This window comes from Mus pahari, chromosome 11 (assembly GCF_900095145.1).
Source record: "Mus pahari chromosome 11, PAHARI_EIJ_v1.1, whole genome shotgun sequence".
NCBI lineage: Eukaryota > Metazoa > Chordata > Mammalia > Rodentia > Muridae > Mus > Mus pahari.
In genome coordinates, this window is record NC_034600.1 from 47,282,185 (window position 1) to 47,307,952 (window position 25,768).

A 25,768-nucleotide genomic window follows, 5' to 3' on the forward strand; every position below is an offset into this window, starting at 1 on the left:
CATAGGTGAGATTTCCTTATGCGTGACTGTCTCAAAGGCAACTGTGTCACTCATAAAGCTCACCTCAATGTGGGTGACCATTCCTGGAGCTCTCTACCGTACATACAAAACAAGAAAAAAAAAAACAAAAAAAAAAAAAAAAAAAACCCTCAGCACAGATAGTCGTATGTGCCTAGCATACGTACCTAGCAGTACTTAACCACGTTTATAACTTTGGGGACAGGGTTGTGAAGCTTCCCACTTTCTGAGTTTCTAGAACTTTCTAAGTTTTGGTGGCTTCTGAAATCTTATGAGCTGCCTTACTCCCTCCTGGAGGGAATGCCTCAATTAATTGAATTTTTAAAGCATATTTGGAAACACTATATAGAAATTTCCAGTTATATTGTTGCAGGGTTCTAAATGGTCAGAGTTGATGTCCCAACCACTGCTCATCAGATGGCAAGTTGGTAAACATTTCTACCCAGATCTTATATACGCAAGAGACTATTTAAGCAGCTATAAATATTACATTGGATTAAGAGCTGTGTTTTTATTTTTATCTTATAATTCTTGTTAAAGATAAATTCTTGGCATGTACTCTAGGCTGGTCTTAAAAGTGTGATCCTCCTGTCTCAGCCTCCAAAGTTCTGGAATCACCGAATTTTTTTTTTAAAAGATTTATTTTTATGTATTTATATATGTATTTATTTAATGTACACTGTAGCTGTCTTCAGACATACCAGAAGAGGGCTTTGGATTCCATTACAGATGGTTGTGAGCCACCATGTGGTTGCTGGGAATTGAACTCAGAACCTCTGGAAGAGCAGTCAGTGCTCTTAACCACTGAGCCATCTCTCCAGCCCCGAATTTTTAATCTTATCTCAGAAACCGAGTACATTTTTACACTCTTAGAGCTGTAGAAGTCATGGGTGTTTTGCAACAAGATGGTAGAGGTGTGTTTGTTCCCCTTGTGCAAGATTAGGTGTGTATTTCTGCATCATGCCACTGGCACCGTATCTGCGTGGGCAGAAAACACCTTGGGCTGGGTTCGTACTGAAGGGCTAAACAACCTAAAATAGGGATGAGCTACAAGGAAGAAACATTATTTATTAATTACACACGGGAGAACCCAACCCTCTCCCGCATGTCCCATTGTCTCTCTGTGTCTCTCAATGTCGTCGCATTGTCTCAATGTCTCAATGGCGCGCGGTCCGATGAGGGGAGCTGTGTCTAGAAGGCGGGTCCCATGAGTAGGTGGTGATGACGTCGGTGGTTGGTCCGGGTGTCGAGTGGGTGTTGACAGTGGGCGGTCTGCGGACACTGTATTCTGGGATGCTGGGGAGCAACTCTTAGCGTGTCTGTAAGGAGCGCAATACAATGCTTAGAGGAAGAGTTGCTAGTGGAGGCAAGAGAGACCCAACAATTAGGGAACATGAAATGTTGTTTCTTGAGCTCACTGTCAATTTCTTGGTTAACCACAAAAGATTTTCAAGGGAGGGGTAGCATTTTCTGCGTAGTGTTGATGCTGTGATTCCGTGACAGGAAGTAAAGCCAGCTGCAAAAGTGTCATGAAAAACAGAGAAGTAATAGGTGGCCTAGGAAAGGCCTTGGAGGAGAAAGGTCTGGTTTGTACCATGGGAGAGCATTTAGTTGAGATTCTAAGTGTTTTAAACGTGTTCATCTGACAGCTATCGTTTCACTCCCTTTGGTAAGCAGCTATACTTTTAAGTTTCCTTTGACTTCTGTTATTTTGTTTGAAGTCTTGACTTTGAACAGTTAGGAGGGGAAAATGTCGATGCTATTTCCATAAGAACTCTGGTTCTTTCAGAGTTTGTATGTGTTGTTGGTGAGGGGGGAGAATCTGGGCTTAGCTACACTTACATCTGAAGTTCAGTATCTTAGTCACCTTGGGCGAGAGTCTCCTCTATGCCTTATCTGTGAAGTAGGGTGGCTGCTTACCTCATAAACACTGCTATGAAGATGAAATGATGCAGACCATGCCGTCAACATGCAAGTCCTAACATTGCCGGTGAGCTTTTATCACGCTCCACACTTAGATGGCAAGAAGGTGCTTATTGACCCCTGCTCTGCAGAATGTTGTGCTTTCTATACACTTCCTCTGTATCGGCCCATTTTGATGGATAACAGCACGAGGCAAGGAAACTGGGGGGAACCAGGGCGGTGCTCAGGATATAGTTGATGGTAGAACCTTTGCCTAACAGCCTAAGATATACAAGGACCTGGATTGGATTTTCACCACAACGTGCACACACCCACGCACCCTGCACACACCCACTAATCAAAACAGTAACATTACAAAGATCCTTTGCTACGCGACGAAAATCTTAAGTTAATTGGTTTGTTTTTGTTTTCGTTTTTGTTTGTCTGTTGTAACAAAATCCCCAACAAAAGCCACTTGGGGAGTTTGTTTTGGACCACAGTTTGAGAGGGCAAGGCAGTGGGAGGCTGCACCATAGTCAGAAAGTGGATGGGGATGCTGGGCTCAGTTTGCTTTCTTCTTTTTACTCAGCCTTGCACCTCAGCCCATAGAGTCATGCATACCCAAGGTGGCTCCTGTCATAGCAGTGAAACATCTCAGAAACTCCCCGGCAAACTTGTTTGTCTCCTAGCGGTCACTATTCTATCAGGGTCAGGGTCATGATCCAAGATGACCATCACACCAGAGCAGCTAGACAAGCTAAGGTCTGATGTTAAAGGTGCAGCTTCGATGCAGTTACAGGTGTTCATTTTAAATGGAAAAAGAGTAACTTTCAAGAGAATTGAGGAAATCATGTCCTCCCAGCTCTGGCGAAAGATAAGGAAGGCCTGTGGGGAAAGAAGGTTGGAGAAACTGAGCCAGTTTTGAGCCATTTCAGAGGAAGGATTAAGACTCCTACTGCATTTGAGTTAGTTAGTGCCCAAGGGAAGGGGAAGCTATTGGATTAACCTAGGACAGACTGACTGGGTCTGAAGTTCCTTCAGATATCCAGTTTAGATGCTCAGAGAACATGTGTGTCAGTGGCCAAGAGTGGTGATGTTTTGAGTGCAACTCTTTTGTTTTTCAAATAGTGTCTTAAGGGTATTATATTCGAGGTGGTTAATCACTGGATTCAGCACAGGAGGTCCAAACTGAGAGGGCAAGGACGGAGTCCAGAAAGCAAATCCTTCAAAGTAGGGACAGTGAAGGAGCAAAGGAAAGGATTAGTGCGCCTGGCAGACGGTGAGGTTTGCTGGGAGTGAAGGAGAAGTAGAGGGGATTTCAGAGAGTAAGAAACCTTGGTAACATCCGATGTTTTGTAGCCAACAGATACATTAAATGAGAACTTTGGGGGGACTGAGAAGTGGCTCAGCAGTTAAGAACAGCTGCTGGTCTTTGTGAGGCCCCTGATTGGTTTGGTTCCCAGCACCCAGATGGCAGCTTACAGCCTTCTGTAACTCCAGTTCCAGGGGACCCAACACACACTTCTGACTTCAGTAGGTACCAGGCACTCACACAGTAGACATACCGACATGCAGGTGAAACAATCGTGCACAAGTACTAAAAATAAAAACAGAAGTGAGCTTTGAAAAGTAACATCCTTAGTTTAATCAGTTTGGCTATCAAACTTCTTTAAACATTAAGGAATTCAGAGTGTACGTTTGTGCACATACCATGGTGTGCATGTGTGGAGGTCAGAGGACAATTTGTGGGAGTCTCCATCCCTTCTACCATGTGTGTTCTGGGGATAGAACTTGGGATGTCGAGCTTAGCGCTAAGCCCCCTGATTTGCTGAGCTATCTTGCTGACACTAAGCCATTTTCTAGTGTATGAAAGGATGTTTTGTGTGGTATATTGGGTATTGAAATTGGGAATACAGGAAAAAAAAAAAAACAGACAGAATAGCTAAGCTTTGAAAAAATTGACTAAGGTAAATTTTTACCAGGAGAACTCAGTTTTAAGAGTACTCAGGGCTACATGTGACAAAAATGTGTAGAAAAATAATCTCAAGACTAAATATAGTTGACCCTGAAATAGCCTTCTGGTATGTAGGTGGCTCTCAGCAGATTTGCAGACATAAGTCCTTCAGTTTTCCTCAGTTTCTTTCCATATAATTTGACTGCTGTTGAGGTCTTTCAGTGCCAGGGAGGGATGTAAGTTCAGTTCAGCAAATTTGCAGTTAAATAGCAGTTACTTCTCACAGAATGGTTCACTAGCTAGCTACACTTCTTCCTTTGCAAACTCTGGGTCTGTGTACTGCTTAAGACAGCATATAGTGAAGTTTTAGGTGTACTTGCATGTCATAAGGCATGCGCTCACCTAAGTTCCGTCCTTTTTTTTTTTTTTCCTTATATTTTGCCTCTGCAATCCTTACAAATGAACTAGAGGTCTTGGGAAATGAGTTTATACATTGGAGTACCCTCTCCTAAGTGCAGCACCTCCCATACTTTAGAGCAACTGTCATTGTCCCAATATTCGGGTAGAAGCTTCCTAGGTTTTCTATATTGTTTTAATTCTCAAGTACAGTAATTATTATATTCCCAAATATAATAGTTAGCTTTTTTTCCCCTGTTGGTTGGTTGCTGTTGCTTATTTGTTTTTATGACATCGTTTCTCTGTGTAGCACTGGCTGGGTGTTCTGGAACTCACACAGTATTTAGCTTTTTTTTTTTTTTTTTAAGGCACTTTAATTCATATTTTTAAGGTATGTGTTATCTCAGCATTTCTGGAACATTGCTTCCGCCATTTTTAACTGCAAGAAAGAAGCAGATTCTTTATCTTGTAGAATTTCTCAACAGGTTTTGTTGATTGCTTTTCCTGGGATACAGTTTAACAAGGCCTTTCTGTCTTTGCTTCCAGTAATAGGAAAACAGACTTTTGGTTTGCAAAACTCTGTCTATGCAGATGGATACCTGAGGTTCAAATCATCCAAAGTCAACTGCTCTAGATGGTCTTCAATACAATATAGTCTTTTTTTTTTTTTCGTTTTTCGAGACAGGGTTTCTCTGTGTAGCCCTGGCTGTCCTGGAACTCACTCTGTAGACCAGGCTGGCCTCGAACGCAGAAATTCACCTGCCTCTGCCTCCCAAGTGCTGAGACTAAAGGCATGCACCACCACGCCCGGCACAATATAGCCTTTTAAGAGACCTTTTTACAGTACAGGGAAGTCAAGTAATCTACAAATCCATCACTTCAAGCATATCATGTTTGGGGGTGGGCATCCAAGTCCGCTAGCTGTTTTGAAGTGCACAGTTAATTATATCTTGTACTTGCCATCCTGACCTTGGGAGCATTAGAATATCTAACCGCATCCCATACCTGTTAACTGTCCTTTGCCCTCCCCTCTGAGCCCAATAACACCAACTAGATGACCAACTAGACACCAACTAGAATCACCGGAGAGGAGGAAAAGTCAGTTGAGGAATGACGTCCTTTGGATTGGCCAGGAGGTATATCTGTGGAGCACTGTCTGCATTGACCATTGGTATGGGTGATGTTGGCCCTGGGCAGGTGGTACTAGATCTCAAATGAAAACAAGCTGAGCTAGCCAGAGGCCGCAAGCCAGTCAGCAGCATTCCTCCATGGTCTTTGCTTCAGTTATTGCCCGGGTCCTTCCTTGGCTTCCCTTGATGTTGAATGTAATATGAGCCAAATGAAGCCATTCTCCTCTTAGCTGCTTTTGGTCAGAAAGCTTTATCAGAGCCACAGAAAGCAAACTAGGAATACTATGATACTCTGCTCTTGTGTAAAATCAACTTTACTTTAAAAAAAAAAAAACTCACACAAATAAGCTGTGTGGATTTAAATTTGTATTTAAATTCTTGGGCTTGACATTTTGTTTAACACAATTTTCTCTACATTTATGTGTTTAGCATTCTGATAGCAGGAAAGGGAGAGAAAGGACATTTAAGGGAAGGGGAAATGACCTTTTGTAAAGGTAAATCACCTGTAGGAGAAACGTGATAGTTTTATGGCCATATAGGCTCAGGCATGGTGCAAGAATTCCCTTTTGTTGAATGTTCCTTCCTCCCAGGAGGGGACTTTAGGGCATCAGGATTCCAGTAACTAAAACACTTTTCACACAAAATAAGTTTTGTATTTTATTATTCTTCTGGACTACTTCAGGAGTATATATGTATATTTTTATATCCATATTCTTATTAGTATATTGCAGTTTTATTTCTGTGATAAATATATTGGAGTAACAATGTAAAGGAGGCAGGGGTTATCTTGCCTCGGGTCTCGATGTTGTTTCTGGATCAGTCAGGCAGAGCATCATAGTAGAACAACATTCCAACATGTAGAGTCAATTTGCTCAACTCCTTTGTAGTCAGGAAACGGAGATTTAGAATGAGATCAAGGAAAGTTTACATTCCTGGGGCACAGTGACATACTCTCAAAGCCCACATTTGGCGACATATTTACTCTAGCAAGGCTACATGTGCCCGAACAGGTGGTGTCCACCACCAACTGGAGACCAAATCTTTACATCTCCGAGACTATGTGGACTATTTTATCATTCGTGTCACCGTATTATGAGAATTCTTAGGACGCCACCTGATGTGCTGTGTCTCCTTGGCAGAGTAATAGCAGTGGGTTCTCACCTCAAGCCGGTAACTGTGTGTGGACACAGGTTCTTCTTGGACCTGATAATGACACCAAGTAAAGGTTTCATTTTGAAGAGTGGCCCTTGCATCTTGTCATGGATATGCCCATGACATCTGTGCACTGGTGTAGTGCTTGATAGATCTTGCCAGGCCACTTGTAATTTTAGCTAGCCGCTCCCACAGCAAGACCAGGCTGATTTCTTCTCGCCTCCAACAGCTTTCATAGCATCCTCAGCACTATAAAAGTTAGCCAATAGCTTAGGGTGAGGCTTCCAGATCAGACCCAGCTTGACTTCTCCCCCCACCACACCCCTCCCGCCCAACATTCCACTATTCAAATAGATGTTGTCTTTCACAATAGGTTTTTACTGTTAAGTTCTGGAGCGTAACCAAGGACAATGGCAATAGAATGTCATTTGAGGGTCGATGTGACCTTACTGTCTTAACAACCCAGTAGAGATAACTTATTCCTCACATGGACCAGCATCCTCCTAAACAGAAAAAAAACAGAGAAAAATCATTTCTACCAAAATCAGGAATAAAACAAGAACATGTCTCCTGTTCGACATAGTCCTTGATGTTAGTGTTGTGTATGCGCACGCGTGTGCGTGTGTGTGTGTGTGTGTGTGTGTGTGTGTGTGTGTGTGTGTGTGTGTGGTGTATGCATGCACGCGCGCTTCTGTGTACATACTGATGTCAAGTGAGAGAGATAAGAGATACAAGAGGGTGGAAAGGAAGAAGGCAAAAGTATCCTTATTTGCAGATGACGTGATTCTTACACATAAAGGACCATAAAAAGACTGCCAGAAAATGACACTTGATAAACCCATTCAGCAATGTAGCAGGATGCAGAATTACAAGAAAGAAATCAGCAGTCTTTCGATATAATGACAATACACACACACACACACACACACACACACACACACACACACACACACATACGAGAAAAACCTTGGGGGAAAACAATATCATCAACATTAGCCTATAAAAACATTAAAATATCCAACCCAGGAAGCAAACAACTTTTATACAATGACAATTTGAAGTCATTGAAGAAAGAAATCCAAGAAGATGCCAGGGACTAGGGAGACTTCCTACACTTGTGGTTGAGTAGGAGGCAGATTGTGAAAATGGCTGCCCTACCAACCAACCAGTCTACCGTTCAGTGCCATCCCCATCAAAAGGCAAATGCAATTATTCAAGAAACTGGAAAAAAGTATCTTAAGTTTTATATGAAAATCCAAAAGCCCCAGGAGAGTCAGCAGTTCTCTGTCGTTTTATGAGGATGGAGAATGGCAGTTCAATCTGCACATCTTGCCATAACTGCCGAGGCTATCTGCTTACTGGGCAGAGTTAAGTCTGTGCTTCAGTTTGACCCTGCCAGTGTGAGGTCTAGCATTTGGAGTATACCTCTCAGTAGCGCCTTCCTCTGTGTCACTCAGCTATTGAGAATTAAAGGAGACAGATAGGACAGCCTTAGGCTTTTGTGGCTTTATTAAAGCTGCAAGAAAACTTTTCTTTAGCTTTGCTTCTGAAGCAGAGTAAGGAAGGGAGCTCGAATGAAGAGCATTAAGCATCTTTGGCAGGGCTGGAGAGATGGCTCAGGGGTTACTCTTTCAGAAGTCCTGAGTTCAATTCCCAGCAACTAACTGCATGGTAGCTTACAACCACCTGTAATGGGATCTGATGCCCTCTTGTGGTGTGTCTGAAGACAGCTACAGTGTACTCATATGCATAAAATAAATAAAAAACTCTTAAAAAAAGTATTTATAGGGAACCACTGTTAAATATTTAAATGGTTTGTATATGTTTTTATATAAGCTATATATGTGTGGGTGTATGTTCATGTAGTGAATTTGCCTACAAATGTAATGTTCATAACATAAATCTTTTGTGTTGAACAGAAAAGGCCAATGTATCAGTAGAAGAGAACATAATTTTGGAAAAGCCTTCTCATGTGGAACTCAAATGCATCTACACAGCAACTAAGGACTTGAACTCAATGAATGTGACTTGGAAGAAAGATGATGAACTCCTTGAGACCACAGATGGTTTCAATACAACTAAAACGGGGAACACCTTAATCAGTCAGTACAGGTTTGTATATAAGTGTACAGACCGCCAGCCACAGCCAGTTTTAACTACACGTCTTTCTATTCGCTAAGCATTTTTTTCTTCTGCAGTCATTTAAATGTTCTGCTAATATTCTAATTTTCAGAATTTCTAATTTTACAGAATTATTTCTGTTTTAAAATTTTGATCAATGGCTGTCTTCATTTTTATTAATATCTTGGGAAATAAGCTTGTATTAATAACTCTAATTATCTCTAGGTTCATCGTTTTTAATAGCAAACAATTGGGAAAATATTCTTGTGTCTTTGGAGAAAAGGAGCTCAGAGGGACCTTTAACATCAACGGTCAGTATTTATAACTTCAGCATTATGTTCTTTGATTTCTCATGTCCCTAGGGTTTTAAGTAATTACTATAGTAATAAATATAGACCAGAGGAAATAAAATCATTTACTTTTCCTTGAGTTCAAAGTTCCTTGAAAATAGTTTTACCTCCCCCTCCCCCTTTCTTTCTTCCATCTTTCTCTTTTATCTCTTAGTTTAAAATACAAAATTTAGTTCATGGGGCCAGCTGCCAAGGTTTTCATAAATCCTCTATGTGCCTTAAATTATTTATTAATTTAGCCTTCTAATCTGGTCTTGAGAACAGTCATCTAGATGATGAGTCCCTACGTTCTGATGACTCAGAGGACCATAAAAGTCTCAGACACCTCTGTGATGCACAGTGGTACCTGCATTTTGTGCCACTAAGTAGGGGCATTTCAAAACACAGCCATGTGTCTTCCAGCGACAGAGACGCAACTTGTGAACTACATTGTTGGGTAATTTGGCCCTCTGTGTTCTTTCGAAGCCTGCATAGTGTAGCCTGCCACAGACCTTGGGTGTGTGTCAGGCTCTGCTGCTCTGAACCATATCCAGGAGGTCACGGCACTGAGTTAGTAAGCAATGGGAACATAAAAGGTACACTTTTCGTGGATAAATTTGCTGGACTGGCAACGGAGAGGTGAACGTGCTAGTGTAGAGTTTTAAACACAGCACACTTAGGCACTGCTAAATTTAATTTAAAAGTCTTTCTAATAACCAGGCAGTGGTGACTCACGCCTTTAATCCCAGCACTCGGGAGGCCAAGGCAGGTAGTTCTCCAGTTTGAGGGCAGCCTGGTCTACAGGGCTAGTTTCACGACAGCCAGGGCTAAACAGAGAAACCCTGTGTTGAAAAGCCAAACCAACCAACCAAACAGAACCTTTTTAATTTTATAGTTTATTATATTTAACTTGTAGCTTTTTATTCTGCAAATTAAATTTGTTTTTAAACATTAGTTGACCTTTATAACAATGGCCTAAACCACACTTTATAGCAATCCAAACATTTTATCGCATTTAATAAACCTTTTTGGACCTTCATAAATTGTTTGGTTAATAAAGAAGACATTCCTATTGAGTACATCACTATTGATGCCTTCTGTTTACAGAACTTGACCCACCAACCGCTCGTCAGAGCCACAAAACACACTGTTGTTGAGAAGGTCTTTGGTCAGGAGCATGCCCGTGGTGGTTTGCACATTTTTGGTTTTGGTTTTGTTAGTACAGATTTGCTGATGAGCAGATAAGTCGGCATGAATGTTCCCATCTCTTGAGTAGAATCCTTTCTGTGTCAAGGCCCAAGGTTTGGGGAATGAAGTCTGTTAAGTAAAAGTTTTCATGGAAGTTCTTTATTCCTTTTCTCTCACCTCTTCTCCACTTACCCTTCCACTGCTAATGGGGTGCCTCCTCCCTCTCCCCCTCCCCTTTCTCTCCCTCTCCCTCTCCCTTCCCCATCCCTTCCCCTCCCTCCTCCTCTTCCTCCTCCTCCTCCTCCTCCTCCTCCTCCTTCTTCTTCTTCTTCTTCTTCTTCTTCTTCTTCTTCTTCTTCTTCTTCTTCACAGTTCATTGGGTGACTGAAATGGCATTCGGTAGCATTTTCTTCCTTTCTACAATTTTTATAGAAACCTAGCTATATGACATCCCACTCTTCCTCATGGGAACCAACAATTAGAATATGTGCCTCATCATTAAACAAAACATTAGAAGGCCTCAGTGTCGTAATAAAGACTAATTATTTGAGTTAAATAACCGCTTTCATGAAAATCCCAACGTTTTGTGGTAGATGAGTGAACGACCGTTTGCAGGTATTTGGCGAATGGAGTCTCTTGACATAGTGATTGCTTGCCCTTTGCGTCATGCTCACTTACCAGTGATCTGACACTGCTGAGGCCTGAGTAGCTTCTGACAGCATAAGAATGCTGTCTGTGCTCAGGGCTCACCTGTGGCAGAAGGGTCTGCTTCCTCACTGTGACCGTCTACTCCCATGTCCCTCACCAAGTCCCCTGTGTACTCACACTCAAGACGTCTTGCATTTTCTTTTTAATTATTTCAAGTTGGAAATTGTAATATATCCTCGTAGTTATTCACTTTGGTCTTTACAGAAAGTGACGTCATTCTTGGGTTCCACTGTGTGCTCTTCTTCCCTCTTTTGTCTGACTTAACTTATGCAGCGATAGTCATAGTATATTTCCCTCCTCTTCCTTCTTCCTTCATTTCTTTCCTCCATTCTTCCTTTCTTTTCCTTCCTGTTCCCTCTCCCTCCCCCTTCCCTCTTTTCCTTCCAACGAACAATGACCAAAAACCATACGTACTTCCACTATGTATTTTAAGGTTGTCTTTTCCAGTTTTGTGAAGAGTGGCATTGGAAATATGGTAAGGATTGTGTTGAGTCTGTAGACTATTTTGGTCATTGTCTTAGTAAGGGTTTTACTACTGTGAATACTGGTCATTTACACCATGACCAAGGCAAGTCTTATAAAGGACAACATTTAACTGGAGTTGGCTTACAGGTTCAGAGGTTCAATCCATTATCATAAAGGCAGGAACATGGCAGCATCCAGGCAAGCATGGTGCAGGAGGAGGTGAAAGGTCTACATCTTTATTTGAAGGTTGCTTCCAGAATATTGGCTTCCAGACAGCTAGGATTGAGGGTCTTAAAGCCCACACCCACAGTGCCACACCTACTTCAACAGGGCCACACCTTCTAATAGTGCCACTCCCTGGGCCGAGCATATACAAACCATCACAGTCATGAAGCTGCTGTGCTGATGAGATGCCTCTCATTACCTAGGATTTCCTTCTGTTTCCTTCCTCAGTGTCTTCCCATTGTTTTTTTGTTTGTTTGTTTTTGTTTTTGTTTTTGTTTTCCAGTGTAATGGCCCTCCAACACCTTTGGTTATTTCTAGTTTTTGTTTGGTTGTTTAAGGTCATTGTGAGTGAGATTGTTTTGTTGATTTGGTATTGGTATATGGAAAGCTACTCATTTTCTCTATTGATCTTTGTGTCAGCTCTTTTGTTCAAGGTATTGATCAGAACTAAATGGAATGTACAGGGTCTTTTAAGTTCCCTCCCCTGCCCCTGCTCAACTTGTATTTCCTTCATCTCTTTCTCTTGTTTTGTTTTTCTAGATAGGGTTTCCAGTTCTATATCGAATGAGAGTGACACCCTTGTCTCATTCTTGATTTTTAGCGGGATGGATACTTTTGAGTTTTCCCACTTAGAATCATGAGAAGCTTTTTGATGGTGAGGCATCAGCCCTGTATTTGTAGTTCCTTTATGGTTCTTATCACAGTGTTGAATTTTGTCTCCAACTGAGGTCTAGCCGAAGAGGTGGGACAAAGCAAGAAGAGGGTAGAATATTTACAATATCAGAGCAGAATAAACAATTTGAGGGATGATAGGAGGGGCCTGCAAGAGAGTACGTGGGAGATGGGAGAGAACAACAAAATAAACAAAAACAATAAAAAGACAAACAAACAAAAAAAAAACAATAAAATCTAACACCCTAGAGTATAATGCTATGTATGTACAATTAATCATCTATGTATCCCATCCTCAGTGACATGTTGATGGGCCCAGTCTTGAGCATGTCTGCTGCGAGTACCCAGAAGTTAAGTGATTTTTTATGAGAGCAAATTGTCATGGCTAGAAGGTAGCAGCTTACAGCATTCCTTCCCATTCTCTGGCTTTTACACTCTTTCCACTTTCCTTCTATAGGAGGTATTCCTAGAGCCATGGAGGAGTTGATATAGAAATATATAGCATTGATAAACACCGAGGTCACTTATTTTTGGCCTTTGGCCAGTGATGAGTCTATTTGCATTTTAAAAGAGAAACCTTGGGCTGGAGAGATGGCCCAGCGGTTAAGAGCACTGCCCGTTCTTCCAGAGATCCCGAGTTCAATTCCCACCAACCACATGGTGACTCCCAACCATCTGTAATGGGATCTGATGCCCTCTTTTGGTGTGTCTGAAGACAGTAACAGTGTATTCTCATAAAATAAATAAATCTTAAAGGCTGCACGCAGCATTGATACGTACATATTTAGATGCAGACATTTAGAAGGCAGTTTGAGAACATGTGTGTTTAGCATGGCAATTACAGGTCCCCCCCCCAGGGCCTCTAACTTCCCAGCCACATTATGTTTGTCCGTCCATCCATCCAACCATCCATCCATCCATCCATCCATCCATCCATCCATCCATCCATCCGTGTCTCTCTCTCTCTCTCTCTCTCTCTCTCTCTCTCTCCCTCTCTCTCCCTCCCTCCCTATCTATCTATCTATCTATCTATCTATCTATCTATCTATCTATCTATCTATCTATCTATCTATCTTTTGAGACAAGGTCTCATGTAGCCCAGACTGTTCTCCAGCTCGTTATGTACCCAAGAATGATGGTTACCTTTTGATCTTTCTGCTTTAGCATCCCAAGGGATGGCAGGCATGTACCTACCACCACACTTACCTCCTTTCCACGTTTTCCATCCTATCTCTTAGGGCTTCAAAAACCAGTTATTTTAAAAAGGTGCTTGAAGCCGTTGAATTCAACTCATTTGTTTTTAATGCCCACTTAACATTAATGTAACTTGTAAGTATGCACTATATCCTGAAGATACTTATGAAATTAATAACCTGGTTTCTTCTGGAGAGTCCTTGCTAAAAATAACAGTTCTCTGTAATTTAAATCAATTTATAATTGATTATTGCTTGGGGAAATAATTTTATTTGAGGAGACTTTAAAGGCATCTATACCACAATTTATTTCATAGTTGTTATTTCATTAAAGTCTGCTGGGCTTATGTAACTGTGTGCATTTTTGTAAATATCATCTACATGGCTTGCTTATGGTTTTTCTTAGGGAGAATAATCTTTATCTACAAATTAATATGGATAAGAAGCTAGTTTCATGCTCTCTCATAAGTTGAGTGAGAGTATTCTTTCTCTTCACCATTTTATTTTACTTTGGCCATAAAACTGCTTGAGTCAAGCCCAGCTCATGAACATAAGACCTTGGGACAATTTACACCACTTCTGTCCTAAGGGGAGCTGATGTGTTACTGTGACATGGTACTGATGAGTGTGAAAAAAAAAAAGTATTTTCTGCGATCCTGTGTGCCTATCATGCCAGTCCAAGCAGGAGGGCAGAGGAGAGCTGCTAAGATGCTGAGAATCATGGGCCACCCACAAAGGCTGGCATGGGTGTTTCTTAGTGGTCTCTCAAATAGTATGAGCAAAAGCAAAAAGTAAAGAAAAGAAACAGCTTCTGTAAAATGTATTAATATCAAAAGTCTCATGACAAGCTAGGCCGTGAGAGTGCACACCTTTAACCCCAGCACTCAGGAGGCAGGGGCAGGTGGGATCTCTGAGTTCAAGACCAACCTGGTCTACAGAGCGAGCTCTAGGAAGACAGATCTACACAGAGAAACCCTGTCCCCAAAAGCAAAGACAAATCCCATAGTAGATAATGTAAAAATTTAATGATGAGATTTTTGGTAATATAGCATGTATTGAGCCTGGTCCTGGTTCAGTCATCTGCTTTCCTTGAGAATTCTCCTAATGAGAAGAGTGGGAAATAGCCTGACTGTCACCCATAGTTGCCTTAGCTGTCTTTGGTTCCTGTGATAGTATCTAGTTGCCCTTGGCATGAGCATGGCTTTGGGCCAGTGTTCTAGCCTAGGAAGGGACACGCACAAAGCTTTGTTTTTGTAACTTTGGGACAGCTATAACTTTCACCGAGTAGATTCAATCCAATATTTCCAGATGCCACTCTGAGTTAGAAATTTCACCATCCAGTCCTGAGACCTCCCCCCTCCCAATGTGTCCCACTTTACTCAAAGTTTCAAAACACCAAGAAGGTGCATTAGAATACTGTCACCCTGCCCTTGTATCAATACATGTTTTTAGACATAAAGAGTAGCCCAGAACAATCTGTGATCCTCAATACAGTTAAAAAAACATTCCTAGGTTTGAAGCGGTAGCCTTTAATCTCAGCTCACTGGAGGCAGAGGCGTGTAGATATCTTCAAGCCAGTCCAGTTTATATAGTGAAATCTAGGCCAGCCAGAACTACCCTGTGATTCCCTAACGCATTATATATATACATAATTTCAATTCCATACTGCTATTGATAGTCATACTGAGCCAAGCAGAGATGGTGCGAAGCCGGGCAGTTTTAGAAAAGGTATCTTGTTTAGCTAATTTCCAAATTTCTGTTCGATTGACAGTTGGGACACAAAAGAAAGTAAGAGAAAAAAGGATTTTGTTTTCAACACTTGAGCTGCTCTCTGTTTCTGAGTTGTCACCCCATGTCACTGACTTGGGCTGTAGCCTTTTCCCAGCATTCTGATGGGCCAGTGTAAGGTCACAGTCATGGCTTCTTATCCAGCTCTTACAGAATGCCAGGTTGTCTTGAGTAGCTCTCCTCGCTGCCTGTTATGTGTCCTGAGCATCCCCTTCACAGAGCCTTACTGAAGAACAGTTTCTCCTGTTGTAGAAGTTAATCCCAACCCAGGGTTTCTACCCATGTTGGAAAATTTAGTTCCCAGGTTAAAGACATACACAACCTTTATATTTACAATAAGCCTTAAACAGTACAAAAGCTGGGCCGCTGCCTATCCTCCATGCTGTTAGAATCTACTTTCCTATCGATAACCCCAAATTATTACTTACTGTGTTTCATCTGGGCTGCTCTGAACTCTAAATTGTCCAGCCCTTGGGGCTACATTTTCTTTACTCTTAACCCATGGCAGCTTCTCTTTCTCCTCCTGCACCTTCGTCTCCTCATGGATCCTCTCTGACCCCCAAGCCTGAGAAACCTCACCCCTACCTACATCTCTTCTGCCCAGCTACTGGCTGTTGGCATCTTTATTTACCAATCAGAAGTAACTTGGGGCCAAGGTGTATGTATGCAACTCATCTCTGAACAACCACGTCTTGGGGGCCCACACGTAGCATTAAGACCAAACCTCAACATCCTGTTCCCCCAGTCTCTGTCAAAACTGGTCAATCTTTTGCTCCTATTTCAACACATAATTTCCTGCTAAAGCATGGCCTAATTTTGAGAAGGAAGCATGGCATGCTGACTCGTTTTGTGTCAGTTTAACAGAAGTTAAGAGTCATTTTGTAAGAGAAAAACCTCAAATGAGAAAGCCGCCCCCCCCCCCCGCCACCAGATTGGTTTGTGGGCAGGCCTGTCGTGCATTTTCTTGATTGTTGGTTGATGTGGAAGGGCCCACTTCACCATAGGTGGTGTTAACCCTGGGTTGTTGGTCCTGGGTGCTGTAGAAAGCAGGCTGAGAAAGCCTTGGGGAGGTAGTCAGTAAGCAGCACACACACCCCCCCCCCATGGCCTTGGCAACAGTTCCTTCCTTTGGCTTCTTGTCCTGCTCTGAGTTCTTGTCCTGATTTCTCTTGGTGATGGAGTATGACCTCCATGATGAGAGTTGTAAGCTGAAATAAACCCTGCCTTCCCCAAGTTGCTTTTGGTCATGGTGTTTAAGCACCTCAATAGAAACCCTCACTGAAACATGTGCCAGGTTTGGAAAATAGAGTATCTTAAAAGAGAAAGAGACCAGCAGCGCAAAAACTGACCCCGACCAATGCTGAGCTTCTGAATTTGCCCTTTAGAACACTGTTACCCTAACCATGAGCTGAGCCTGGCACAAGAAGTCCATGAACCAGGGCTCTAAAAGAACCTCCCCTTTCTGCTCCTCCACATGGGCCTTGAGAACTGTCGCTCAATTCCATTTCAGGTTTGGAGGGGACCTCATAGCTTCAGAAAAAGGCGAGGCAAGTTCTGATCCCTAGGTCTCTAATTGGCACCTCTTCTAAAATACTGGGGAGCCCTCTATGCCCTAGAGTAACCCATCAGCCTGCAAACGCGGTGCTACCATAATAGAGCCTCACCTAGTGCTGCATGCTTTGTGAAGAAGTCTGGTGAGGTGGTGGTGTGTGTGCCGCTGGGAGCGTGAGGGTGTTTTGTCAGCATATCTGAGGGTAGCTTAGTCCCCTGCTTTCCAGTCTCCCCTCCTCACGACAAAACCACAGAGAGGGAAAGGTACATAAAAAGGAGCCGAACCCTGCGATTGTTGGCTAGCCAAGAATACAAGCCTTGCCTGTATTGTAGCGAATCTTGGGGAGACTTGACAGTGTGGGCAATTAGGACTTAACTAACTTGAATCAGAGTGGACTCATCTTTTCTCTTCAGCCTGAACTCTGCCTAGTGTTGATGACTTGGAGAAGAAGGTGTGAGCTCATCTGAGTAGGGAGAAAACAGAGTAGACAGCGATGGTGTTATTTATTTCTCTAAATTTCCAATTTCTAGAAGACAGACCAGCCCGTCAGTGTACGACCATACCAGCAAGCATCATCAGTTCTGCTCTCTAAGGCTAGACACGGGAGTGTTGGATGAAAGAAAGGAACTTACGTAGAGTCTGACCTCAGTCCACAGGCCATTGTCCAGCCTTAGGCAGCTCCCGCCACCAGTTTTTAGTGAAGAGATTGATCCTGCCCTAAGAAAAAGCAAATCAGAATAAAATGGTCTGGGATTCTGCCTGGTTGAGCCTTTAACCGTTCTGACATTTTATCATTTTCTTCCCTTCAATAACTTAAAATATACTTGTTATATTAGTATGACGACAGATGGTCCGTTCTTCCCCTTGGATCTGGGAATTGCTTCCAGGTTCCTCATAATGGTTGGTTATGAGTCATCTGGATTTATAAATGAGTTCTGAGGTGATTGCAGTAGACAAAGGATGCGGGGCTAAACATATAAGGGGAACATGTTTTGAGGCTGCACACCTATGTGAGAGATGTCTTTCCCCTTATCCCTTTCCACCTAAATCCCTTTAGATTAAAATTGCTTTCTTATTTAGTCCTTGTGTTTTTTGTTTTGTTTTTTTTTTTTTTAAATCAAATTACTGTCTGCTTTTTCTCTGTCTTTTCTCATTCAAAACTATTTGTTGTAAGGGAGGAATTTTTTATTCTTAGGCTTCAAGTATCCCTTCTGTTCTGCATACTACGTAGGTCTAGAAGGAAGGTTGTTCTGATCTTTCAAGCCAGCTATGTGTCTAGTTATTGGTAAGGACCCAGCTGGGCATCCCGGTTTAAATCGTTAAAAGTCCTGCTGAACCACAGCACATGTGCCTAATCTTAGCCAGTGTTTGGCTGTGTGGCCTGAACTGTAGAAGAGTCTGTCTCCTGGCTTCTGGGAAGAGTTGTCTCCTGTATGGTATTTGAATGGGCTAGGGGTCTCCACAGGACTGGAGCTAATGATTCTTCCCTCTTCTCCTTTCTCTCCTCTCCTATCTATTCATCTCTCCTTGGCATCTCCCTTTCCAGGTGGTCTGGGTGAATCATACAGAAGCTCACTTGAGCATTAGTGAGTGATTTCAGACATCTACAGAGTTCTTAAGATGGATAAACATGAAGTACAGTCCTCCCTCATTTTCCTCTGTAGGACTCATTTCTCCTCTGCTCCAAAAAGGCTAGCTGACCTAAAAACCACAAAGGAGAATAATTATCTTATGAAGGTTGCTAACAGCACTACATATAAAGGGCACAGCCATTAATTATGGGAAAGCTTGAATAAGGGAGCTGTATCAGGACATAATCCAATAAAAATTGGAACGTTGTAACAGTTATCATGTGCCGAGCACTTTCCATTTGTTAAACTCTTGTCTAACCCTTTTAATTTTTCTGACTTCGGGTTCCTTGGCATTGTTACTAATTGGATAAACTGCAGACTTTCTTGTCTAAGAGATTTACCATAAGTAGCGTTAGTGTGTTCTTTCGAAATCATGCGGTAACTATGTTTCTAAGTCTCTTGTTTGCTGTGCTTTAATTTTCTTGCTGACAATGCCAGTGTCTAGTGCAGAGCTTTGTGTACATTGGGCATGCCTTCTATACCGTGCCTCATCCCCCCCTGCCCCTTTGACTTTCCTTTGTCCCTTTGTGGTACCACTTTCTCTACCTCTGCTGGCTCTTTACAAGTCTGCATCAATTAAGACTATTTTCTAGCCTGGAAATGTTGCCTTTTTGTTCCTGCACTTAAGGGCAAAGCTCTGAAGAGACTATTGCAGTATCTCAGTCAGTGGGAAGAAAGAGCAGCCTTGAGAAGTGGAAGATCCTTTTTATTTGTCTCAAGCATTTAAAAGTTTGTTGCAAACTTGGAATGGTGAGAGTTCTAATCACTGGAGGCTTTCCTTCCAGTTGTACACCTCAGATGACTCTATTGAAGTCATCCATCTGCTACTATTAGCCACTACTGCCAGTGCCTCCTAAAGACTGCAAGTTGGTTTCATTTTATGTATAATCAAAATTGCATAAAGAGAACAATCCATTAGTCAAACAACGTGGGAAAATGTCCATAAATTTAGTGCATTTGTTTTGCTTAAGCAGTTTCCATAATATACATTTTCCTGATTTTTATTTTAGTACCCAAAGTTCATGGGAAAAAAAAGTCGTTGATTGCTTACGTGGGGGATTCTACTGTGCTGAAGTGTGGATGTCAAAATTGCCTTCCTTTAAATTGGACTTGGTACATGGGTAATGAAACTGCACAGGTAAGATTGTATTTCCTGGGGCTAGGAAGACAGATAATAAGTGCTTGCCCTTTAAGCATGAGGACCAGAGTTTGGATGCCCTGTGTCCATGTCGAGAGTGAGATGTACTTGTAATCCAAGTGTTGGGGAGATTCGAGACAGGATGATCCCAGAGGCATGCTGGCCTCCCAGTTGAGTGTTGCTAGGGAACTCCAGATTCAATGAGAGACTCTCTCAAAAAACCAAGTGGATTGAAGTTTCCAAGGCACAGGATGTTTATGTGTGGCCTTTACATACTCCTCACATGAAAACATGCTCACACCCTTACAGACAGGTATACACACATGTAAACACAAATGATCTTTTTTTCCTCTGATTTGAAGAAAACCAAACAAGAAACATTTTAGTTCATAAGTAAGATTATATAGCTGATTTAAAATTCCTAGGAAAACTAATATTTCTGTCCTAACTGGTAATTATCAAGTAACCACAGTGATGAATGGAGTTGTCATTGGGCATTCTCAGGCTATTACCATATGTGTGAAGACACTCTTAGTGCTTTATTAGTTCATATGCCACTGTGGGTTTTTTTTTTTTTTTTTAAGGTTTAACAATTTATTCTTTGAAAGAATATCCTTAAAAGAAAATTAAAATTTATTTTCAGAATAGGCATGATCGTTTGTGCATGTAATCCCAGTCCTATGGAAACTGAGGCAGGAGGGTTGCTCTGTGTTTAACTTAGACCAAAGAAATGGGACCATTTAAAACCAGACTAGCCGAAGCTAAATAGCAAGGCTCTGCTACAAAACAACATTAAAAATAAAAATAAATAAATAAATAAATAAATAAATAAATAAATAAAGGAGAGAATCTTTGCCTGGTGTAGGGGCGTATACGTGTAATCCCAGGCCTGTGGGAAGGTGAAGCAGGGTGGTCGTCGTGTTTTCAAGCCATGGATAGAGTTTGATGGTATCTCAGACTCTGTAACGAAGCAAACCCAAAATATTCTGACCTAGTTGACTAGGTTAGGAGTAAGGTTTATAAAAAAGCCTCACTTTCTCCCCCTATTACTAAAGAAACAGAAGAAAAAATGCCAGGTTCTCTTTCCAGCTTGTCTCCTGAAATATTTGACACAGGATGCAATGTACTATCACCATTTAAGAAAAAAAAAAAAATGAAGGGCAATTTGGTCACTTAAACTTAGGTCTTGGTTTCTGTTGGGTCATTGGCCTTTTGGGGGCACTGTAGGCATTGGAAAGGAGTGGAATACCGCATCTCAAGGCTCTGTATAGCCAAGACAAATGACTTCATAGAGCTGATAGGAAGAAAACAGAGTATCAAACAAATTATCGCTGGCTTCCTGTCCTCTCCCAGGTTGCTACAAAGAGCTCTCGAAACTTGGGACATGTTACTCTGGGGGCGCTCTTATCGTGCCTTAGTGCTACTGAGTATTCAAATTAAAATCCTATTGAGGAAAATCTGTAATTCTATGTGGAGCACGTGGTTGCACGCGCCTTTAATCCCAGCACTCGGGAGGCAGAGGCAGGTAGATTTCTAAGTTCGAGGCCAGCCTGGTCTACAAAGTGAGTTCCAGGACAGCCAGGGCTACACAGAGAAACCCTGTCTCGAAAAACCAAAAAAATATTAAATAAATAAATAAATAAGCAGCAAATCTTTTAATGAGTTGTTAAATTCCCCCTGAAACAAACTGGACACTTTGGAAGAAAAGCCAGGAAAGGAACATGTCTAGATCTGTGATAATAATGCTTTAGTGCTTCAAGAAAATGCCTAGAGGCAGCTGAAACAATGAGTCCCCTGCTTTTTGTATTATTGCTGATTAGGACAGGTAGCTGGAACTGTTTCTGACACATCAATTGTAAAAACAAATATCGGCCGTGGTATTTGGAATAGATAGCCTAATAAATCCATGCTGATGTGATAGCAGACAAGCTGGAGCCAGTCAACTTTTATCAACGTCACAGATTGCCCTTCTCTGCAGCCTTGTGCATTTCTGTAGGACTCATCCTTTGAATTTGGCATTGAGCCTGGTCATAATCAGCTATGAGACAGGACCAGCGAAGGGGGTCACAGGTCAACATTTTCGGTCAAGTACCATTTCAAGATGAAAGTCATCATCTATTGTCTAAACTTCAGCCCTTTGATTTGTTGTCTCTGATTCACATGGTGGTTTTTATCATGAATATTACGGGCCATGCTTCCTGTCTATGTAGAGATGGGCAACAGTCTTTTTTCCCTTTTCCCAAATACATTTGCAGAGAATTCTTCCATTGGATAACCTCAGAGAACATTTGTATGCAGATTAGCACTTAATTGAACATCTTGGGCAAGTGAGAGAGTAGCAAAGGCACCGAAAGTCCTGCGAATTAAATCTAATTTAAATTGATTAAGTATAACAGCTTCTAGGTATGAGTTCATGAGCCTGAGGAAAACCCAGTAGATCTCAGAAGCCGGTCAGCCTGGGAGAAAAAGAAACCGGGACATGAAAGGGAGGAATTGGGATCTAAGACATCACAGAGTGCAGGTCACTAGAGCTGCTGCCGGCCATCAGTGTAGGGAACTAGTGTCGTCAGGTTACTGTTATATCTTCAGAGGAATGACTAAAGGTGTGTTGTTTTGTGCCTGTCTGTCTTTGTTTGTGGACAGATAGTCATTCATGAGAAATGAAAACCCAAGATGACTGGACATGATTTTCTGCCGTGAATGCTCACCTAATAGTTGCTAGTGGTGACCTAGACATCTACCTGTAGGTTTAGACATTCAGGGCTACATCCTCACAGCTGAATAGAATTTTTCCTCGTGCTTGCTGCTGGAATGCCAGCGCCTTGCTAGGACTTTAAAAGTCTGATTTATATAATGCCTCATACATTTTAATATGCCCCTCTCTGGTAAGTGGTTCTCTTGGCTCTTTCTTTCAGCCTTGCTCGGAATTAGATCACATGGGACGTGTATCTCTCTTTGCATTATGTAAGGGTTTTAATGTCTCCTTGCCTTAGGTTCCCATTGACGCTCACGCGAATGAAAAGTATATTATCAATGGTTCCCATGCTAATGAAACCAGGCTCAAGATTAAGCATCTTTTGGAGGAAGATGGAGGATCCTACTGGTGTCGGGCCACCTTCCAGTTGGGGGAGAGTGAGGAACAGAATGATCTGGTTGTACTGAGTTTCCTGGTGCCCCTCAAGCCATTTCTTGCCATACTTGCTGAAGTCATCCTCTTGGTGGCCATCATTTTGCTTTGTGAAGTGTACACACACAAGAAAAAGAATGACCCTGGTGAGATTTCTTAACTTTTTCCATTTCGTTATCACTTAACTGCGATGCGTAATATGGTTTTGCACAGTGCAGTCACTTATAAAGTTCTGGGGAAGGGCTAGAAGGCTGGCTGGGTAAAAAAACAAGTGTAGAAATTTGAATTGAAGTCTCCAGAGCTTATGGTGCGAGCGTCTGTGATCTCGGCGCCCCTGTGGGAAGGAGAGAGGTAAAGGGAGGAGATGGCTGGAAGTTTAGGCCAACCACAGTAGAAAAGAGCAAGAAGGTCCCGTCAAGGTGGAAGTCAAAGCCGAACAGACCCCTGAGGTCAGGCTGTGACCCTCATACCCAGGCACTGTTCCTGCATACCTGCAGTCACACATGCTGATGTGCACCTACGCAAATACATGCACGCAGACACACAAAATAACTGAAAATGGACTGTAGCCGTTTTTCATCATTGGACCAGTATTTAAGTTTGTAACAATTGTGGTGATGCTCTGTGAGCCTGGACTGTTTCATGTTCACGAGGAATGTCAGTTAAACCGATCTTTCTTCTCTTGGTGCCACTAAGGGCCAGTTAGGGGGAGTGTGTTGACATGGGGATTTAGACAAAAACAAAAACAAACAACAACAAACCAAAAACCATGATTGCTTAATATAAATGGTATGAAAGAGGGCTTTTTAAAAAAAACTTAATTTATTTTAATCATTTGTATCAGAGGGATTGTGTGTGTGTGTGTGTGTGTGTGTGTGTGTGTGTGTGTCAGGGCTCATGTGCACATGTATAGTTAGAGGTCAGAGCACAGACTTGAGTGTCATCCTTAGGAACGCTTGTCTACTTCATTTTGACATATGGTCTTTCACTGCCCCCATGCTCACCCATTAGGCTGGAGTGGTGAGCCACTCAACTCCAGGTCTCATCTTGTTTCCCTGTCCCCGCCCTGCATTCATTACAAGTGTGCATTACCACTCCTGGGTTTTTATGTGGGTTCTGGGAATTGATCTTCCCGCCTTGTTCTTCTGCACCAAGTGCTTTATGACTAAGCTCTATCTATCTCCATTTCAAAACTCTTTTATCAATTCTTTGAGATTCTTACAAAAGTCAAGGCTGCATGAGTGTTGTTTAAAACCCATATCTGTTGGGCTAGTGGATGAGATATCCTCGATAAAATTGTCGTTTATTCTGTATTTTCTGATTTTTATATAGTTAAAAAAAAACAAACAAACAAACTTCAGTGCCAGGCTGGAGATGTCTCAGTGATTAAGAGCACTGACTGCTCTTGCAGAGGTCCCAAGTTCAATTCCCAACAACCACATGGTGGCTCACAACCATCTGTAATAGGATCTAGTTATGTATCTGTGTATAGCTACAGTATACATATATACATAAAATAAATAAATAATTTTTTCAAAATAGACCAAACAAATTTCAGTGACATCACAGTTTTGGGAAAAAAAAAAAAAATCTCAGGTTGCCAAACAGCTCTAGATCAGAGATTCAGGTAAAGAAAGTCTGGCGTCCTGTTAAGAGGGAGCCGAGGGAGGCATAGCTACTGAAAGTGGCGTGTCTGCCCCTTCCGTGGAATAGTGTTGTTAGGGGCAGGTCGAATTGAACGTGTAAAAGTAGCACCACGTCCTTAATCGCCATGTCTTTTCTGTTTGTTGTCATACAGATGCTGGGAAAGAATTTGAACAAATTGAACAGCTGTAAGTATTATTTTTTATTGATTTTTTTCACTTTTATAAAATGCAGACAAATATGAAATTAAGTAAAATGCGTGCAGTTAGAAACAAGAAGACAAAAGAAGATGCTGACGTGCATGTAGTCCCCTATATACGTCTGTGTGATGCTGGAGTTTGGTACTCAGTCTACCCTTCCATCACTTACTGGTCTGCACCTCTGGTTCTGTTTATACAAACATTCTCATAGTGCTACTACTGTGTACATTCACTGAAGTAAGTTATAAGTATAAATGGTTAGAACAGACTTTTGTGCACAATAATCAGAAATGAGTATTAATCTTTAAGTGATTCTTTACCTTGGTTGTATTTGATCACTGATGAAAACATTCTTAAGACTCTAATATTCTTGGGGCTAGAGAGATGGCAGAGTGGTTAAGAACATTTGATGCTCTTGCAGACGACATGCATTTAATTCCTAGCACCCACATAGCAGCCCACGATGGTCTATAACAACAGGTCCAGAGGATTTGATCTTCTCTTTGCCTTCTGGAGGCATGAGCATACAAGTGGTACACACAGGCATGCAGGCAAAGCATCCACAGGAAGAAAAATAGAATGGGAAAAAAAGAGTGCAATGTATCCATATGAAGAAAAATAGGAGGGAAAAATATTACAATGTATCTATGTGGAAAAAAAAGAAAAGATGAGAAAAAAGAGTACAATGCTTAGATCAGATCCCAATGCGCAGGCCCAATCAGCTCCCCCAGATCAGAACCACTTAGGTTGGGACCAGGCATCTGGATGTTCTAGGTGTTCAGGTTCTGCTGCACTGTAAATCGCTGGCCTAGGGTTCTGTGAGAATCACTTTGGAGAGGATTTGGGTTTTGTTCTCTTACAGCTCTCTCTCGAGTAGAACGTGAAGATAGCTGGGAATAAAATGGCCAGGGTATATGCTTTGGTTGGGGGTTGGTGAGACACTTCTGTTCTTCCAAACCAGAGAATAGAGGTGCCCAAGTCAGGGACTACGATCTGAGAGCCAGCCAGTGGCTGTGAACCGAGGGTTAAGAGATCAGACTAAGGCAGCTGAGAGGTGTCCATGAAAGGGGAGGCCCAACCAACTGTTACCAATCCAATCCAAGATGGTGGGCATGACCTGTGAGCCTACATCACATTAAAGAGCAAGAAGAGTCCAGAATGTTTCTTTCTTTCTTTCTTTCTTTCTTTCTTTCTTTCTTTCTTTCTTTCTTTCTTTCTTTCTTTCTTTCTTTCTT

The 25,768-nt window shown here is 41.9% G+C and overlaps 1 protein-coding gene across 1 annotated transcript in view; it reads left to right on the top strand.

Moving 5' to 3' along the window:
• Emb (embigin) overlaps window positions 1–25,768 on the top strand; it is a 49,453-nt gene that overhangs the window by 19,749 nt on the left and 3,936 nt on the right. The window contains exons 3-7 of the mRNA XM_021208576.2: window positions 8,472–8,664; window positions 8,899–8,984; window positions 19,435–19,562; window positions 22,556–22,835; window positions 24,488–24,521. Of these exons, the coding sequence (XP_021064235.1) occupies window positions 8,472–8,664; window positions 8,899–8,984; window positions 19,435–19,562; window positions 22,556–22,835; window positions 24,488–24,521 (721 nt within the window). The remainder of the gene's footprint in view (window positions 1–8,471; window positions 8,665–8,898; window positions 8,985–19,434; window positions 19,563–22,555; window positions 22,836–24,487; window positions 24,522–25,768) is intronic.